The 21,233-nt window shown below is 39.2% G+C and overlaps 1 protein-coding gene across 1 annotated transcript; it reads left to right on the top strand.

Moving 5' to 3' along the window:
• Positions 1-2,079: 2,079 nt before the first annotated feature.
• COQ2 (coenzyme Q2, polyprenyltransferase) lies at positions 2,080-20,723 on the top strand. The gene is made up of 7 exons (XM_030878046.2): positions 2,080-2,413; positions 6,743-6,909; positions 11,133-11,254; positions 12,779-12,864; positions 14,497-14,630; positions 17,787-17,975; positions 20,049-20,723. Exons 1-7 carry the CDS (start codon positions 2,080-2,082, stop codon positions 20,211-20,213), a joined length of 1,197 nt encoding a protein of 398 aa, XP_030733906.1. The 3' UTR covers positions 20,214-20,723.
• The last annotated feature ends 510 nt before the right edge of the window (positions 20,724-21,233 follow it).

The following is a 21,233-nucleotide window of genomic DNA, read 5'->3' as shown; positions in this document are numbered from 1 at the left end:
GGACCTGACTGAAAACATCTGCCTGTTAGTCTGTCTGTTACTTTAAGAAAGGAAGAAGTTTATGCAGGTAAAGTTTCTATTAGGACTAGAATTGCTATACCTTTAAGTCCCCTTCTGACTCCTATATACATATACATATGTATGTATATATAACATTTATATATGGAATATATATTTATGAATATTTGTATATTTATATAATATTGCCATATAAGAAAAATATTTACTTTTTGTCTCTAGTTCCTGGCACAAAGTTCCTAAAACCCTTGGAATTTCCTGAGTGGTGTCTTTTCTCATTCATAAGGAGCCCCCTTTGAATGCACCAGAGTTTATACTAATGAGGGGACTTTTGTAAAGTCCCAAAGAATGGGGGCTGGTTGCCAGAGGAACCAACCACCTGATTAGTGGGTTGGAACTTTTAGCCCCACTCAGATCTCCAGGGAGGGGAGAAAGACTAGAGATTGAGTTCAGTCACCAATGGCCAATGATTTCATACACCATGCCTATGTAATAAGACCTCCATAAAACCCCAAAAGGACAGGGTTCAGAGAGCTTCAGGGTTGGGAAATAAGTGGAGGTGAGGGGAGAGTGGTGCACGTATAGAAAAGGCATGGAAGCTCTGTGTTCTTTCCCACATACCTTGCCCTATTTATCTGCTCAATCTGGCTGTTCCTGAGTTATGTCCTTTTATAAAAAACTGATAATTAGGTGCGTGAAATGTTTTCCTAAGTTCTGTGAGTCACACTGGCAAATTAATCAAACCCAAGGAAGGGGTCTTGGGAACCTCTGATCTATAGCCAGTGTAGGGAAGCAAAACTTTGTCACCCCAAAATGTGTCTCTTTGACATGGAGATCTTTTTTTTTTTTTTTTTTTTTTGCGGTACGCGGGCTTCTCATCATGGTGGCTTCTCTTGTTGCGGAGCACAGACTCTAGGCACGTAGGCTTCAGTAGTTGCAGCACACAGGCTCAGTAGTTGTGGCTCACGGCTTCTAGAGCACAGGCTCAGTAGTTGTGGCACACGGGCTTAGTTGCTCCACAGCACGGGGGATCTTCCCGGACCACGGCTCCAACCTGTGTCCCCTGCATTGGCAGGCGGATTCCTAACGACTGCGCCACCAAGGAAGTCCCAATAAGCTGGACCTGTGATGGGCTTCTGAAGTGGGGGTCAGCGAGCTTACAGAACTGAGCCTGCAACCTCTGGGCTCTGATGCAAACTCCAGATAGATAGTGACAGAACTGAGTGAAGTTATAGGACACTCAGGGGTCGCAGAGTTTCTTGATGTGTGGAAAATCCACACGTCTGGTGTCACAAGCCAAGTAGTGTTGTAGTAGAATACTGAGAGCAAACGCAAACAGGAGGAAGTGTGTGTTTTCCTTTACAAATATAAAACGAAATTTCCCAGGGCCTTGATCCCTCTGTCTACAACTGAACAGGCTGTGAGCTACTTTTGTAAATTTATTAAGGACCACCCCGTTGCCACCACCACGGGAGACAAGATATCACAGAATCACTGTTGAGGTTTTAAAGAAAGGTGCTGAAAGACTAACCCAATTCCCTAGAATACTAAAATTCAAATGACAGACTTGCCCATAGTCAGTCAGTAAGTGATTAAATGGGATAATACATGTAAAGTGCCTGTAACCGTGTCTGGCACAGAGCGCTATCCATTAGTTGGCTATGATTAACCCCTTCGATCAGATATTCTAGCTGCAGGCTCATAGCATCCCACACACTCGCTGCCTCTGGATTATACGAACTGCTTTGAATTGATAATCAAGTTTAAGGTTTTCACTTGTGTAATGCATGTCTGTTAACTCTGAGTACGATTTTAATGTACATTCTCGGATTTGGCCGCTTGGTGCCCTTTTAGCTTTAAAAAGGAAACACCGCAAATCAGTATTTTGGGTTCAGTAAGTTTTTCTCGGTGTTTTTGTTTTTTTTTTTTCCTGTTACAACTGCTACGTATTTTGATAATAGGAACTCCTTTACCTGAAGAACTCCCTTACAGGTCAAGGTGACCACAATCCTTCCCGTTTCACGTTACTCGAAAAGCTCCGACCAACCGGTCATCCTGCTGATGTCACTGCGCATGCCTGCCTGTGACAGGACGCTCGGGAATGACGTCAGGCCCCCGCGGGTCCGCGCTCTCCGGAGCGCCATGCTGGGCGCGTCAGGCACGGGGCTCGTGCGGGCCCTGCGGGCAGGGACGCAGGTGTGGCTGTGGGGCTCGCGCGGCCGCTCCCTCTCCTTGCCGCACGCGGCCCGTGGGCTACACGCGGGAGACTGGCGGCCCTCAGCCGGGCGGGGACCGCTCGAGCGGCGGCCGAGCCTGCCTGCGGCGGCGATCGTGAACTCGGCGCCCCGCCCTCTGCAGCCCTACCTGCGCCTCATGAGGTTGGACAAGCCCATAGGTGAGTGTGGACGGATGTGGCGGTCCGGGGGCTGCGGGCGCAGTGGAAGTGAAGTCCGAAAGCCGGGGCTTGGCCGCCAGGTGCCGAATACCGTCAAGACACCCGAACAGGGCTATCTCCGAGGTAACCGGCCGGCTGTCAAGCCTCTCTGAATCCTGAGCACGTGAGCTGGGCAAAAAATTCGCTCATTCCACAGTCCGTGTTTAAGTAGTGAATCGAGCAGAAATTCCGTACCCGTATCTCTGCATTTGCGCAGATTTACAGTGTGGAAACACTTCTACGTTCATTATGTTTCATCCTTCCCATAATCCCAGAGCAAGTAATTGAGACGATAAAGACGCTGAGGAAATTAAGGCTCTTTGGCAGAGCCAGACCAGATGATGCTGAGTTTTTTTTGCTCTTTGCCCTGCACCATCCGTCACACAAAGATTTAATTCATTTGGATGCTGCGGGTACAGCATTTATGGACTACTTATCAGCTCACAGTCGCCTCCTAAGGGAGGATTTTGCTGAACTTCCTATTTAAATTCACCTTTCTCCTCAGTCTCTCTTTACCCCCCATTTTTCTTCATAGCATTCGCCACTAGCCGTATGCATTTATTGGTTGATACACTTCTCCAGTACAGTATAAGCTCCACTTATATGGGACTTTTATATCTAGTGTCTAGAACAGCCTAGCGGTAGTATTGAATGAATTAAGTCCTACAGCATTGCGTAGCCTTAGGGCTAGAAAGAGCTATGGAAACTTTGTACTTTCAAAGAACTCCCAGTCTAGTTTAAAAAGACAGAGTATTGTGTGAGTTGGAGAAGATTCGGTTAATAGTATTATGTATGTTAAGAAGATACAAGCCTGCTTGCTTTGGTTCTAAATAAGGTGACTGCAGGATTTTTCAGACAACTTATGAATAGTACTATCAGAATTCATTCAGCAGACATTTTTTGAGCCCTTACTGTATGCCAGGAACAATAAATTGACAGTAGTAGAATTCCAGGTTCAATACTTCTTTACTTAAATTCTTCTTTTGTGGGGTAATTTTATGTTTATTGTTTTATTTTGTTGAATTTTGATCTTGTTAAAAAGTGGGTTTCGTTGTTTTTCAGAAAGGATTACAACTTCCTACAACCATGTCACAAACTACATTATTTCAGGAGGTTTCAGCAGGTAGCACTCTTTCCACTAAATTGGTGGTATAACTGGTTTTACCACGTTTATGGCTGAAACTGCATTTATGTTTTCTTGAAGACAATGTGTAATTAGTGAATGAATCTTAGACTCAGTTTACACAAGCTCTTTGGTCTGCCCATCACCTCTCAGAATGCTTACTCACTTTATAATCTCCCAGAGAGTTTTTACTTTTTCTATAATAAGTATATCTTTCTGAAACCTATTGTATCCTCCCACCTCTGCATCTTTCTTCATGGGAGAGAACAGAATGAAAGTGTCATAGGGGAGACCAAAAAATGTTGGTGAGAATCAGGAGGGCAAAAGAACAATAAGAACTCATGGGTGTTTAGAGCTTTAGGTATCCAGAGTGATAGCCTGGAGCCAGACTGCTTGGGTTTGAATCCAGCTCTGCCATGTTTTTGCCTGTGTGGCCCTGGGCAAATTACTCTCTCTATGCTTCAGTTTCTGTGTTTGTTAAATGGGTATAATAGAAGTTGTGCCTATCTCATAGGTTTGTTGTGAGAATCAAAACTATTGTAGGACAGCACCTGGCACAGAGTAAGCACTATGAATTTGTTATTGTTTTCATTATCACCATTATTAATATTGTCTTATAACAACTCTAAGAGGTAGATGATGTTCTTTCCCCTCTTTTGTAGATGAGGAGCGCTGAGGCTTCAAGTTTAATATACTTTAGTGTCTAGTGTCACTTACTAGGAGCAGCCATTGAACCTTCACTGCAGGAACCCTCCTCATCTATAGGGGTGCCCTGCAGATTCCTATCAGTGAATACGGTACCTAAAATGCAGACTTACAGCCAAGGAAATTTTGACACTGACACAAAATGCTATAGGTGGTTACACATCTTTCTCTTTAGAATTCTTTTTTAAATGGAGCCTTCATTTCTACTTGTACCAGGAAAATGCCTGTGAAGTAGTGATCTTTTTTTTCTGTCAGGGCAGGATCAGCTAGCTACTCCTCTGTCCCTCTGAGCTATACTGATAGGTCCAGGGAAAAGGAAGTGGTTAAACCCATTGTGTTTTAACCTCTTCGTGCATCTGTTTCCTCATCTGTAAAATAGGAATAATAATAGTGCCTACTTTATAAGGGTGTCTTTGAGGATCAAATGAGTTTGCATATATAAAGCATTTAGAACACTGCTTGACATTTCACAAACATTTAGAAAATGGCATTGTTGTTATTGTTTTAGATGGGACACACTGAATATGAGTCTGCCCAGGACAACCTGAATTCAGGTCTAGACTGGTCATTTCTGATTTTTAGCCTCTCCTTGTCTTGCCTTTTCTGTGTGTTTAAGCCCCTTTTGGAAAAGACTTCCTGAGTTTTTCCTACTCCATCCCCCGTTAACTTGGATGGCATTGTTTTATGCCTTTATAGCATGGTGTACTTTCCCTGTTGTTGAATTGATCTATTTCAGTGTTATTTATTTAACCGTGTTTCTTCCTTTTGCTTTATAAGCTGTGTGAAGGCAGAAATCAGCCCTCACTTAGTCACCATTGTATTCCCAGTTCCTGGAACAACTCTGGTACAAAATATGTGCTTTATAAATATTTGCAAATGAATAAAGCTTAAATTTAATGAAGCTTAAACATAATCATAATGACTTTGTCATTTGACCATTTTTGTACAGGATCTGATTTTTCTTTAGCCACATGTCCTATTTATTCCACTTTTTGAGGAGGAAGAAATTATCCTCTACCCTTCTAAGTTAAGTCTAAGAATTAAGTTGACATGAGACAGATTAATAGGAAAAAATCAAACAAAAATTTAATAGCATGTGTGGGTGAGAGAGACCCAGGAAGACTGAGTAACTCACCAAAATGGCCAAAATACCCTCACCTTAAATATCTTCAGCTAAAGACACAGCAGGATATTGGGGGTAGTGGTTTGGGAATTAAAAGGGGAGGAAGGTAATTCACTGGAGATAGAAAAGTAAATGTTTGGTAAACGGTCGTCTCTGGTCTCTAGGCCCTATCAAGTTTCCCCACCACACCTAGCCCATATTTTTGGCAGATATCTGATGATAGGTCTACTCTGGTAACATTCTTGAAAATGTTCTTGAATCTTCTGTTTCTTAAAAATAATTGGCCTAAATTAATCCTCATGCCAAAGGGACACATTTGTGGGGTGGCACTCTTATATTGCTAATATACACTCTTATATTACGAATAGGAAAGAAAAGCTCAGAATTTATCTAATAGGTACAATATCCAAACATTTGTCGAAAGATTTTCTTTTGAAAATAGGATATCTACTACAGGTCATGTGTGAAGGCTCCTATCCCTACAATTTATTTGGTTTTAGCTTAATTTCATCTAGTTTATGGGCTGAGTACCAAGAACTAATCCCATTTGTGCATGTAGTAGCAAAATATTAAAAAAAAAAAAACAGTAGGTTAATCCTTCTTTCCCCCCCAAACCATTTTATTATATTATATTAACAATAAAGAAAGTTTTATTAAAGTTTTTTGAGGAGGTAATACATGCAGATGATACAAAATTTAAAAAGGTATAAGGGTATAGAGTGAAAACTAAGTCTTCCACCCCTTTTTCCCAACCAACCAGTTTTCTTCCCCAAAGGCAACTCTCAGTATCAGTTTCTAATGTTTCCTTCCTGACATAGTTTATGAACATACATTCAAATGTATGTATTTGTTTTATATGTGTATGCATGTGCGTATACACACACACACACACACACACGTATAGGAAAACTCTTCAGCTTACCCTCCATAGGAACTGGAACATTTGCAACCTCATCAGACATATATGACTATCCAGCTCCCCAGAGTATGTTGTCAGCCTTTGGGTTGTGCCAGTCTGCTAGGTGGAAAATGTTATCTCAATGTAATTTTCATGTGTATTTATCAAAGTTGAGTATCTTTTCATTGGTATAAGAGCCATTTGTATTTTCTATTATGTTTTTTGTCCATTTTTCGATCAGGCTTTTGATCTGTCTTCAGTTTCTGGGAACCCTATATATTAGGGAGAATAGTCCTCTGTTATATGAGTTGCAAGCTTATTTTCCCAGTTTTGTCATGTGTTTTTGACTTTGTGTTCCTTACTTCTTTTGGACACAGCATTTCAAACAAATGAAAACAGCTAACTTAATTTGTACTTTTTTTGTCTTTTTATTTTGTTTAGGAACCTGGCTACTGTACCTGCCATGTACTTGGAGCATTGGTCTGGCAGCTGAACCAGGTTGTTTTCCAGATTGGTACATGTTATCCCTCTTTGGCACTGGAGCTGTTCTGATGCGTGGAGCAGGCTGTACTATTAATGACATGTGGGACCAGGACTACGATAAAAAGGTAGATTCGTCCCAGAAGGGAACAGAGAGGCTCCTCTCAATTCTGCAGAGTAAGATGGTGGCATCACTTTTGAATGCCACATAAAGCAACAGGATCATTTAGCGTCCTCACTGAAATCCAGCGTAAGAAGTGCCAGTATCAGTTGAATAGCTGGTGTTGCAAAGTGCGGTGTGCTTCCTTTCTCAACAGAGGAGCGGCCATGGGGGCAAGGTGTGTACATCATTTTTACAAAACGAATTAGAATTTGGAAGGCCAGAGAAAGGATGTTGGGAGTGAAGGTGAAAATTCCATTCTGAACCTTTGGGTGTCTAAAAGAACTGTCATCCCTTCCTTTGAGATATATGTTAGAGCCATAACTATTCGTATGTAAATCAGATCTTAATTTAAATGAATCAAGGCAGCCCTATTAGCATTTGCTATAATTATTTCTTTTAAAAACATAATTTTATTTTTTTCTCCTTAGAAAAATAATACATGTTTATTCTGAAAAATTCAGACAGTACAAAAATAGAAAGGATAGAAAATGTAAGTCTTCCTTATCACCTCCCCCAAGCCCCCAGAAAAAACTTCATTTAAAGTTTGATACATCATATGTCTCTAGATTATTTTCTATGCATGTTCTAATGCATGTGTGTAATTATTTCTTTGTTCTTCAATAGACCATTATTTTCTCAAGGGAATGGTCTGTCTTGTTTGCCTTTTATTCCAGCAGCCATACTATAACAAGTATAAAATCATTAAATGCTTGAGTAAATAATCAAGTAAACGTTCAATTTATAAGAAATCCAGGGTGAATTATGTGAAGTAAATAATCATGTGACACTCACATAAAGTGAATAATCTTCCCTGGTTTGCCTTTCATATAAGTCTTAGTTTTCCTTAAGCAAAGCACACCCATAACGATTTTTAGCTTATAGAACAGTGTCACATTAATAATTTTTAAATTCAAAAACATTTATTGAATACCTACTATCTATGAGACACAGTGACAGGTTCTAGGATTGTGTGGATGAAAGACAACATTGCTGACTTCAGTTTAGTAGCTATCAAGAGATGGTGTCCACAGGGCACTTACTGCAGACCACCTACCTTACCTTAGCATAATGCAGGGGGTTAGAGAGAAGTTTTGATGGGGTGAGGTGGGGTAAGGTGACTTTGGAACTATGACAGACTAAGATGGCAAAAAAAGCCTGGACAGGAGGGTGAAGGTCACTCTAGGCAGAGGAAACAGTGGACACAGAGGTATGGCTGTGAGATAAAATATATTATGCTTGACAACTGCAACTATGTGGTTTGTGTGTGGCTGGAGGGTAGGATAGTGGCAGAGTGGCAGGTGATGCATGTTAAGGCATCTCTATGTCTCGCTGACCATTGGGATGCTTTGATCTATGCCAGGAGATGCGTACTTTCTTGTTTTGGGGGTTTGCACATCCTGGTCAGTTTTTCATCTGCATAACCATATTAATGAGGCTTCTGGCCAGTATCACTTCAAAATAACTATTGAACACATTTAGAGCAGCCTAATATCAAAATCCTGGTTGTGATATTGTACTGTAAAGTTTTGCAAGATGTTACCCTTGGGGAAAACTAAATAAAGGATACATAGGATCTCTATATTTCTTATAATACAGAGATTTTTTTAAAAAAAATTGCATGTGAATCTACAATTATCTCAAAAGAAGTTTAATTAAAAAATAACATAGGGCTTCCCTGGTGGCGCACTAGTTGAGAGTACGCCTGCCGATGCAGGGGACGCGGGTTCGTGCCCCGGTCTGGGAGGATCCCGCATGCCGCGGAGCGGCTGGGCCCGTGGGCCATGGTCGCTGAGCCTGCGCGTCCGGAGCCCGTGCTCCGCAACGGGAGAGGCCACAGCGGTGAGAGGCCCACGTACCGCAAAAAAAAAATAATAATAATAAAAAATAACATAATCAAACCAACCAACATTTTCTACTTCTTTAATTAACGAAACAGAGCCATTTTAGTTTTGTCTTAAGTGATTTTTATACTCACTAGATAAAAGGGAACTGATTAGATATCTTACATCTCCCCTGTGCCATTTTTCTCTGATTAGAGGAATCTACAGTCTGTGGTGACATACAACAAAGCACTTAAATGAGTATTGTATAGCTATGGTTTTGCTAACATGAATTTTAAAATGTTATGAGCATCTCTTTTACAGAATGGGTTAAAAACCTTGGTCAAATTGTAATGCTTACCTTACATTTTCTTAAAGACAGTATGTTTATGGCTGAGGGTTTTGCTTAATATGTTAGATGACTAAGTAAATTGCTAATACATTAAGTGGTAAGTGAATTGCTATTAGGTTATTTGGGTTAACTGTGTTTTGTTGATGATGTATGTAATCTGCTAGTCATGCGATAAACATTAGGTCCAATAAACATTGAAATAATATCAATGCACAGGTATTAATGATTTGGTTTTGTAAGCTGTGAGCATTCTAGTTTCATAAAAGCCACACAGAATATGTTTTTTGATCATCATATTGCATCGTTTTTATTCTTTTGATGGAGTGCTTGTTTTTCACCTCTTGAGTTTAGGCAGGCAATTACCATTGTACTGGAGGGGCAGTGTAATTTTGTGGTTAGTACTGTGGTTGGTGGGACTGGACTGACTGTGCTACCTTAGTATCTGTGACCTTGGAAAGTTACTGAGCCACTCTGCCTCAGTTTCCTAAAACTTAGAAATGGCAAGAACTTGTGAGTGGCTAAAAGAGAGTTGTTACAAGGATTCAATGATGTGATGCATATATAGCTCTTAGATTATTAGCATTCAAATACTGGCAGGAATAATCATAATATCCTAAATCAAATACAAGAACATAAATATTATTCCCACTTGAAGCTACAGGGACCAAATCAAGGATGAGATATCCAGTTCTGGCACTAAGCAAGATGAGTCATTACAGTTTTTGACAAACTGTTTTATTGCACAGTGAAGCATGCTATAAATTGGGTCAGCAAATTTCTTCTGTAAAGGACCAGATAGTAAATATTTTAGGCTTTGTGGGCCACGCAGTCTTTGTTGCAACTACTGCACTCTGTTACAGTGTGAAAGCAGCCACATACAATATGTAAAAAAATGGGTGTGTCTCTTTCAATAAAATTTTATTTGTGGACACTGAAATTTGAATTTCTTATTTTCATGTGGCACAATACATTACTATTTCTTTATTTATTTTCAACCACCAAAAAAAGTAAAAACCATTGTTAGCTCATGGTTCCAACCAAAAACAGACAGAAAGCTGGATTTGGCTCACAGGCCATAGTTTGCTAAACCCTTGCTATAAATCATACAAAAATATGTTATATTAATTATAGTTAACATTTATTGCATCAGGCATTGCATTCACTCTGTAAGGTACGTGCTATTATTACGTCTCCCTCTCTTTCTGTTTTTCCTTAAATAGGTAAATAACCTAAGCCTGAGGGAGGTCAAGTAACTTGCCAGAATTCACACAGCCAATAAGTGATGGAATTGAATTCAAATGCTAGGCTCTCTAATCCCAGATCCTGAGTTCTTAACTTCCAGCAATGCTGAAAATTTTTGTTATGCTCTTTATTTGTGGTTGAATTTAGAATAATCACATTTCATGATCTCTTGGAAGGAAAAGAACAATATATATTATTTGTTCACATAATTGCTCTACCTATATTCTTACAGTGAGTTTGCCCTTTATATATGGGTGTAGTTAATATAAGATTACAGCCCCATTCCTACGTAGACTGGCAAAAGCACTCCCACTTTCAAACTCAGATAATCTGTCTTCTTTCTTCATGTCTGATATCTGATTGCAGTGCTTCCCATACTCAAAGCATTTACATGATACCAGCCTTATCTAACATGCTCTGCACTTTCTTCTTTCCTGAGAATTCTTATTATTTTTGTCCCTCTTTGCTCCATGGAAATTGAACATATACTTGCTAAGCTGGATAGGTAATAGTTAGATTACGAAATTGCTTTGTTTTGTTTGTTTGGAGATGGGGATAGGAGATGGAAAGAAAGAGGAATGAATGTTGGGAATTTTTAGTTCTTTTCAATGCTATTTTAAATAGAAGTTTTGATTCATGGTAGTACTTCCAATGTTCACCTTTTATTCATATTTCTGCCTTAGTACTTACCATGGGCCAGTCTCTTGAGTAAATGTTTAAGTAAATGATTGAGCTATTCCCCGATGCTAAGGTATCTGTTTTTATGTTGTTAAGGTTACAAGAACAGCAAGTCGCCCAATAGCTGCTGGAGACATTTCAACTTTTCAATCCTTTGTTTTTCTTGGGGGACAGCTGACCTTGGCACTGGGTGTTCTTCTGTGTCTGAATTACTACAGGTACAGTATATGTGTTTTTCATAATCATGTAAAAAGTCTTTCCTTTGACATAGAAGTACATATAAAATAAAATAGAAATATCTGTATTACAAAGTTGTTTATTACCTAATCAAGCATCTGTAAAGTTAGCAATGTAAGTAAGTCACCACACAATGTAAAGTCAAGAATGCTTTCAGCCAAAGGAATGAAGAGATCAGTGTTTCGTTTATTCTGCACCACCTCCAGTACTTGCACTATGTGTTCCCTAAAGGACTCAAGACACTTTTCCTAGGTTTTCTAGGTGCATGCGTGGGAGTGTGTGTATATACCCATTTGTATAATTTTATTTATCCTGGTAGTATCTCTGAAGCGTTAGAGGCAGAAGTGATTATGCTTACTTTGCAAAAAGAGGAACTGGGTCTTTCCCAGAGTCATATTCCTAATCAATGACAGAAGAAAAAAGAACTCATTCTTATACTTCTTAAACAGAGACAAAATTAGACATTTGTGTACCAGATGGCTGCTTACATAGTGCTTCAATAAGACAAAAAGAGGAGTTCAGCAAATAAGCATATTTTATAGAGACTAGACTTAATTGTATATCTTGTTCTGATAGCTTCAGTCAAGTGAAAACACTTTGAAAGGTTATTCCTGGAGGGGTAGTGTTAAGTGAGCTGTGAACTTCCTAAAAACATCTTATCTGACTGTCATCCTTTCATAGGTACTTTGTGACCTTATCCTCTTCTAGAGAAGTAACCCCTTGTGCATATAGGGAGGGATATCTTGACTCTAATTCTCTGTTAGGACATCTCAGTTTACTAGCTATCTTAATGTTTGAAAGCAAAATTTAGGCAGCAGCACATGGGGAGTATTATGTTGGATACTGGGGCCAGATGCCTTAGGTTTGCTTCCTGGCCCTGCTACTGACTAGCTGTGTAACAATTGGCAAATTACTTTCTCTCTTTGACTTTAGTTTTTTCATCTGCAAAAAACCAAGTAGAATAAAACTACCTGCCTCGTAAGGTTGTGGTGAAGGTTATAATGAGTTAACATATGTAGAGCAGTTAAAACAGTCCTAATACATGAAAGCAATATATGTGTTAGCTATTCTTATTTTGTTTCATTGTTTGTAACACTTAAGATATTTTCTAATCACCCTTTATGTTAATTAAAGTCCAGGAATAAACGTCTAGGAAGAGAATTTTACAAAAAATACAATTTAGATAAATCATTTCCTCATTAGTGTTGCTATTGTTGTCTTATTTACCGTTTTTTTTTTTTTTTTTTTTGGTGATACGAGGGCCTCTCACTGTTGTGGCCTCTCCTGTTGCGGAGCATGGGCTCCGGATGCGCAGGCTCAGTGGCCATGGCTCACGGGCCCAGCCACGCCGCGGCATGTGGGATCCTCCCGGACCAGGGCACGAACCCATGTCCCCTGCATCGGCAGGCGGACTCTCAACCACTGCGCCACCAGGGAAGCCCCTTATTTACCGATTTTTAAGAGATGGTGATATTAATCTTTTTCATGTTTTTTCTTGATTTCAGTATAGCTCTTGGAGCAGCATCCCTACTTCTTGTCATCACCTACCCGCTAATGAAGAGAATTACATACTGGCCTCAATTAGCCTTGGGTGAGCTTGAAATAACTATAAGTATTTCCTTCGATACCCTCAAGCTATACTTTTATATATAATATCAATCAATGCATGTGTGTGTGTGTGTGTGTGTGTGTGTGTGTGTGTGTGTGTGATGTGGCAGAGATAAAATGTTAAGTCAGTCATGAAATTTTCCAAACCAGGAATAGATTTTCATGTTTTAATGGAGGGCAATTAGCTATTTTTATTGGCTAAAAAATCTTGGACATCTGCTAAGATTATCATCATTATTATTTTCTGAAATGCTCTTAAAAATCTAGGTATGTCATGAAGAAAGAAAATTAGCCCCGTGACTTCACCGCTGTCTTTAGGTAGTTGATCTAGATGCCCTGAAGATTTTGGGGATTGGAATAGAAAGCACTCTGAGGCAGGAGAACAAGAGTTGAAGTGTGTGATAGCTTAGCTCCCTTTCTGGGAAGCCTTTCTTAAACTTACCAGAAGAAAGTTAGCCAGTCCCTCCTGGGCTCCCATAGCACTCTAATGTGACACTTACTCGTTTCAACAGCACTAATTCAACAGGAAGATATTGAGAGCCTACCCTCTCTTCCCATTAATAAATTGTAAACACCTAGAAGATAAAGCATTCTTTATTTATGGATGGTGCAGCATCTAACATGGTGCTTGGCACATCACAGGTATTCAATAAATATTTGTTGGCAGATAGAGGAAGATAGGTAGGTAAGTCGAAACCTATTGCAAAAATATCTACTCCTAGACTTTTCTGTTCTATTCCTAGAATAGAGTATTAAGAAAACTAGTATTTTTACTTTAAATATTTATTGAAACCCTGACTTTTACTTTGTGCCAGGAATCACACCAGGTACTAGGAAAATAAACATGACTGAAACACATTCATCATCTTGAAGGAGCAAGTCCCTCAGATACCTCAAAGTCAGTGGGTCCCAAACACCTCAGAAACCCTTTTTCTCCTCCTCATTGCCTGTTTCCACTTAGAATCTCTCCTCCTCAGTTGATGAAGTACCTCTCCTCTGTGGCCCCACAGAGCATGCATGTCAATGTACCTGAGGGACTTGCAGGTGGAGATGTCTAGCAGGCAATTCAGTTTCTAGTCTGAAGCTGAGGAAAGTGATTAGGCTTACATATAGATATTTAGGAGTTGTCACCATGTGGAGTTTGTTTACAGTCCTCAGAGAGGGTGGACTTGAAGAACAAGTGTTCCTGTCTAACTGTTGTTTCTGTAACTTAAAGGGGAAATAGAGCAATAATGGAAAAAACACAGGAGTTTGACTCAGATAGATCTAAGTTCAAACTCTAGCATCTAATACTATTTATCATTGGTGCCAGTCGTCATACTAGGTAGGATAAATGTTGTTCTCATGAAACCTCCTATTTATCAGGGAGATATTATTCTTTCTGTTAGCTCTGTTATTTTAATTGTTATTTAACCTTTCTGGTTCTGTTTTCCTTTTTTGTAAAATGTAGCTAATAACTACCACATGAGAGACTTGAGAAAATTTAAGGGAGAAAACAGCATACACAGAGCCTAATACATAGAAGCATTTAATACATGCTGATGCCTCTCTCCTTCCCTTTGGAATTCTAAAGTACATTTAGACTTTTCTCCTCTTTCTGTTTCACTAATTATAGGGTTGACTTTTAATTGGGGAGCATTACTTGGATGGTCTGCTGTCAAGGGCTCCTGTGATCCATCTGTTTGCCTTCCTCTTTATTTTTCTGGAATTATGTGGACTCTAATATACGATACTATCTATGCTCATCAGGTAAAGAAATATTCTTTTTCATAACTTTGGCTTAACTGTTATCATTTTTTAAGAACTTTAAAAATAAGTACTAAATTAAAGGGAAAGTTTTTTTTCTTTAGGCTTTTAAAAAAAATTGAAGTAACATTATATGTGTCATGTGTACAACATTATATTTCGACTTCTGTATACACTACAGCATACTCAGCATCAAAAGTTTAGTTTCCATCCATCACCATACCATTGACCCCCTTTACCCATTTTGCCCTCCCCCTTCCCCTTTCCCCTCTGGTTACCACTAATCTATTCTGTGTATCTATGTGTTAGTTTTATTTTGTTTGTTCGTTTATTTCTCTCTTTCTTTTAATATTCCACACATAAGTGAAATCATAGTGGTATTTGTCTTTTTCTGTCTGACTTACTTTACTTAGCATAATACCCTCAAGATCCATCTATGTTGTTGCAGTTGGCAAGATTTTATCTTCTTATGGCTGAGTAGTATTCCACTGTATGTATATACCACATGTTTATCCATCCATCTGTTGATGGGCACTCACATTGTTTCCATATCTTGGCTTGTAAATAACACTGCAGTGAACATTGGGGTACATATATATCTTTTTGAATTAGTGTCTTTGTTTTCTTCAGGTAAATATCCAGAAGTGGAATAGCTGAACCATATGGTAGTTCTATTCTTAACTTTTTGAGGAATCTCCTTACTGTTTTTCCGTATTTATATTCCCACCAACAATGCACAAGGGCTCCTCTTTCTCCACATCCTTGTCAACACTAGTTATATTCCTGTCTTTTAGATAGCCATTCTAACAAGCATGAGATGATATCTCATCGTGGTTTTGGTTCGCATTTCCCTATTAATTAGTGATGTTGAACATCTTTTCACGTGCCTATTGGCCATCTGTATGTCTTCCTTAGAAAATTTCTTCAGGGCATTCTATTCATATCCTCTGCCCATTTTTTAATTGGGTTATTTGTTTTTTGGTTGATGAGTTCTTTATATATTCTGGATATTAACACCTTACCGGATATATGATTTGCCAGTATCTTCTCCCATGTGGTAGATTGTCTTTTCATTTTATTGATGGTTTCCTTTGCTGTGCAGAAGCTTTTTAGTTTGTTGTAGGCTCATTTATTTATTTCTGCTTTTGTTTCCCTTACCTGCGGAGACATATCCAGAAAGATATTGCTAAGACTGATGTCAGGGAGTCTACTGCCTATGTTTTCTTCTGGGAATTTTGTGGTTTCAAGTCTTACATTCAAGTCTTTAATCCTTTTTTTTTTTTTGTGGTACACGGGCTTCTCACTGCTGTGGCCTCTCCTGTTGCGGAGCACAGGCTCCGGATGCACAGGCCCAGCGGCCATGGCCCATGGGCCCAGCCGCTCCACGGCATGTGGGATCCTCCCGGACCGGGGCACGAACCTGCGTCCCCTGCATCGGCAGGCGGACTCCCAACCACTACGCCACCAGGGAAGCCCCTTTAATCCATTTTGAGTTAATTTTTATGTATGGTATAAGATAGTGGTCTAGTTTCATTTTTTGCATGTGGCTGTCCAGTTTTCCCAGCACTGTTTGTTGAAGAGACTGTCCTTTTTCCATTTTATGTTCTTTGCTCCTTTGTTGTAAATTAATTGTTCATATATGGGTGGGCTTATTTCTGGGCTCTCAATTCTGTTTCCAATGATCTGTGTGTGTCTGTTTTTCTGCCAATACCATGCTGTTTTGATAACAATAGCTTTGTAGTATAATTTGAAATCAGGAAGTATGATACCTCCAGCTTTGTTGTTTTTTCTCAAGATTGCTTTGGCTTTTCAGGGTCTTTTGTGGTTCCATACAAATTTTAGGATTTTTTTGTTCTATTCCTGTGAAAAATGTTGTTGGTATTTTGATAGGGATTGTATTGAATCTGTAGATTGCTTTAGGCAGTATGGATATTTTAATAATTTTAATTCTTCAAGTCCATGAGCACGGAATATCTTTCCATTTCTGTGTGTCTTCTTCATTTCTTTTAACAATGTCTCATAGTTTTCAGAGTACAGGTCTTTCACCTCCATGGTTAAATTTATTCCTAGGTATTTTGCTGTTGTTGTTGTGATTGTAAATGAGATTATTTTCTTAATTTCTCTCTCTTTGAGCTCACTATTAGTATATAGAAACACAACAGATTTTTGTATATTGATCTTGTACCCTACAGCTTTACTTTATGTGTTTATAATTTCTAATAGGTTTTTGGTGGCCACTTTAGGGTTTTCTGTATATAAAACCATGTCACCTGCAAATAGTGATTGTTTTTCTTCTTCCTTTACAATTTGGGTGTCTTTTATTTCTTTTTCTTGCCTAATTGCTCTAGCTGAGAATTCCAATACTATGTTGAATGAAAGTGGCAAGAGTGGGCATCCTCATCTTGTTTCTGATCTTAGAAGGACAGCTTTCAGTTTTTCACCATTGAGTATGTTTGCTTTGGGTTTGTCATATATGGCCTTTATTATGTTGAGGTACATTCCCTCTGTACCCACTTTGCATGCAGCCTCTGATGTCACATGACTGTGATTACAACATTATATGGAAATGCTTACAAATAAAGTTGCTGGAGGAGACCAGTCAGCCAGATGTGAGTGTATCATCAGGACCTAGCTCTACTTAAACAGGAAGGATTTGATGGGAGAGGCAAGGAATAAACTGAGCCAGAAATGAAATCTGAATGGATGTGGTTAGGTGGCAAGTGAGCATTTTTCCACATGTGTGATTTTAGCAAGATTGAAACTAAAATGTATAGGAAATTATTGAGATTTGAAAACTCAAGTAAAGAAGAGCTATGTGAAGAATTAGAGTCTGACTTCTAATTTATTAGTAAAAGTATAGTTGAAAGTCAGTATAGGGTCGTAAAAGTACGACGATATGTAGAAATAGGTCTGGAAGATAATTTTAGCAGTAACATTTAACTTTGATTTGGCCTGCACATTCATTTTTGATCAACTGTTTCTGAGTTACTGTCATGTTCTTTAAAAGACAGTTTCTCCTGGAATTAGATGGTAGTGATGGTTGCACAACCTTGTGAATATACTAAAACCACTGAATTACATACTTCAAAATGGTAAACTTTATATGTGAATTAAATCTCAGTAAAATCCAGGCAATTTCTTACTGCTTTCTCATGTTAGGACAAGAGAGATGATGCTCTGATCGGGCTTAAGTCCACGGCACTGCTGTTCCGTGAAGATACCAAGCAGTGGCTCAGTGGCTTCACTGTGGCGATGCTGGGGGCACTGAGCCTGGTGGGAGTGAACATTGGTCAAACTGTGCCCTACTACACTGCTCTGGCTGCTGTAGGGGCCCATCTGGCTCACCAGGTTTGATCTTTTCCATATCTTTCCCTCTTTTTTCTTTGGTGTAAATTATAGAAATTATTTAAACAGGGCTTCCCTGGTGGCGCAGTGGTCGAGAGTCTGCCTGCCGATGCAGGGGACACGGGTTCGTGCCCCGGTCCGGGAAGATCCCACATGCCGCGGAGCAGCTGGGCCTGTGAGCCATGGCCGCTGAGCCTGCGCGTCCGGAGCCTGTGCTCCGCAACGGGAGAGGCCCGCATACCGCAAAAAAAAAAAAAAAAAAAACCACTCCCCCCGCAAAAAGAAAACTATTTAAACAAAATGCCCTTTGTGTTTACCAAGCAAGTTAATTCCTTAAACAACTACTTGGCTTGTACTGCCTTGAACTGCCCTTTCCCTGCCCCAATATGTCATATAAGAAAGCTAGCTGTATTATTTTAGAGAAATAATGTAATGTAAACCTAAACCTAGATATTTTTTTCCTTCTAATTTTCCTAGAATTATTTCTGATGTGTGTCTAGAGAAATTTGAGCAATGTCTTAAGGTTGTGGGTTGAGTTGAATTACTCTGAAAGCAAACTGGTCAACACAAATGTATTGTTTAAATGTGGGCATCTATTGATGGTTAGCAAACTAATCATTCATATGTTTGAGTCACACTGGCACAGGGACCAAGGCAAGATAAGACACAAAATGGGAAGATGTCAGAGTTCTGCCTACACAGTAGGAAACTGCCAGGATGTTCACCCAGCACCTCAGCCCCACTTGTTTATATGGCAGGTCTACATCACTGACTTCTGTAAAATGAATGAACTAAGTAGAATTTAATTAAATAGGTTGCTTGTAAATGGACTGTATTTTTGCATCAGTATTACTGTTATTTTCTTTGGACAAAATCGAGAAGATGCTAGTAAGCCTGTATTTAGATGATCTATTTTATACAGATCGGTGCATGTGTAAGCAGGACTTGCATAACATGGTATGAAGGAAACTAAAATCTGATGTCCATAAAGTAAACCACATACTATATCACCTTCATTGTTTTCCTCACCAGGAAAGCTAAAAGGTTTGAATTAGTGATTCTCCACATTTCACCATTTTCCTCTTCAGAATTTCTCAGCATCTCCTTTTGGTCATTACTCAGCTCCACGGGAGTTGTTATCATCAGTTGATTGTCTGGTTAGGATAATGGATGTTTAGCAATATTTAAGCGCCTGGATATTAGCAGAGGAAGGCAAAAATTATGGGGATAATCACAAATATAGGAAATATTTGGAACCCACTTTATATTCTGAATTGCCTTTGTGGTCCTCTGCCTAGTCCTTGACACAGTACTTTAACATGGACATAGTCTTCTAGTATTTGGAGAAAGGAAATCATGATAATTTTAAGCCTGCAGGTCACATAATAAAGAATAGTTGAGGGCTTCCGATGCTTAAGTCCAGGGAAGCGTAAAATAGGGACATGAGACTTTCTCAATATATTTGCAGGACAACTGTGGAGAAAAGAGAGTATGTTTGGTCACTACCTGCAGATCTAGGATTTTAGGTGCCCTTCTCTATGTGGGGATGGGAGGGAGATTTTAACATGTATGGGGGTATTTTGGGGTATCATAAATAGACTGGGGAGGGACCACTACAGGCATTTAGTGAGCGAGGGCCAGGTACATTAAATATCTCTTGATGCAGTAGACAGCCCTGCACGGTAGAGAGTTGTCCTGCCCAAATGTAACTTGTTCCTCTGTTGAGAAACATTGCTCTGAAGAATAGAGCTAAACTGGAGGGTAGGAGTTATAGAGAGCAGATTTTAGATCAATCAGTTTAAGGAAGAATTTTCAAAATAGAATTAACAATAGCATGCGTTGCCTCTCAGAGTGTTCGTGCACCCGTCAAGTGCAAGTTTTTAGCTTAGATGATATCCATTGAGAGATATGGTAGATTTTTTCTGCGTTGGAAAACAATCTGGGGTACATTAAAGGCTTCCCATTGCTTAAAATTCTATAACAAAGTGCTGTTATCTTCTTCATATTGATGTGTTTATTTGTGATGCCTAGAAGTCCATACTGAGTTCTAACATGGCATGTATTCTTTTCTTATAGATTTACACTCTGGACATCCACAGACCTGAGGATTGTTGGGATAAATTCACCTCCAACCGAACAATAGGACTAATAATTTTTTTAGGAATTGTCCTTGGGAATTTGTGGAAAGAAAAGGAGACAGATAAAACAAAGAAAAATATAGATAATAGAGTAGAAAATTAGCAAATTAAGTTTATCTGGGGATTTTTAAAACAAACTTTTACAAAATACTCTCAGGTCTTATTACCACATAACTAGATTTGAATAACAGTCTTACAATATATTAATGAATTACAAACCAGTAGATGAAGTTGTAGAGCATTTTTGCCTGGATTTTAGTTCAACTATGTACTAGTCAAATTCTTCCCCATCACAGAAACCAGGAACTCTTCAGGATTTGCGATCACCTGGAGTATTTAAGTTATAATTCTCATCTGCAGTTACAGGAATTACATGAGTTTTGGCACTTTAGAAAAAAACTTGATGTGTGTCTCATCTAAATGACTGTCTTTGTAGGAAAATGGACTCTCTTTTTAGGGCAAAATAAAAGCTGCTACAGGAAGTTGAGGCTTATTGTTCTTTGCGTTGACCTTTACTTACTGCCAAAAGCTGTAATTCAGGAAACCGTTCTGTTTTTTATATTTTAGGAGAATTTAAATCAGTAAATAAATTTTTTTACCTGTTGTACCTGTACATACTGCTGTTTGTTACCAACCCTGACATTTATTTGAGAGGTCTCTGTATACAACCATAGTGACCAGAATGGGCAGACAGTCACTAATGATGATTTTAATTTCTATTTATTTATTTTTTATCTCAGGTGATTGTAACTGATAGGATAGCAGTATGTTGGCTAGGTGTAGTAACTATTTTTTCCTTACCCCCTTCAGAATATTCTCAACACAGCAGCCACAATGATTTTCTTAAAACCTCTATAAGGTCATGTCATTCTTCTTAGAACCCTCCAGGATCTTCCCAGGTCACTCAGTACAAGCTAAAAGTCTTGTCACCTGCTAAGCCCACCATGATCTGGCCTTGTCTGTGGCTCCTCCACTCACACCCCTCTGCAGCCCTGCTGGCCTCCACACTGCGCCTCAACAGGCTGGACAGACTCAACCGAGAGCCTTTACATGTACAATTTCCTTTGCCTACAGTGCTCTCCTTGAATTATGTCTTAGTCCTTCACTGCAGGTCTTTTCCTAA

This window comes from Globicephala melas, chromosome 5, assembly GCF_963455315.2.
Source record: "Globicephala melas chromosome 5, mGloMel1.2, whole genome shotgun sequence".
NCBI classification, from domain to species: Eukaryota; Metazoa; Chordata; class Mammalia; order Artiodactyla; family Delphinidae; genus Globicephala; species Globicephala melas.
This window is presented reverse-complemented; position numbering and strand designations above follow the sequence as displayed.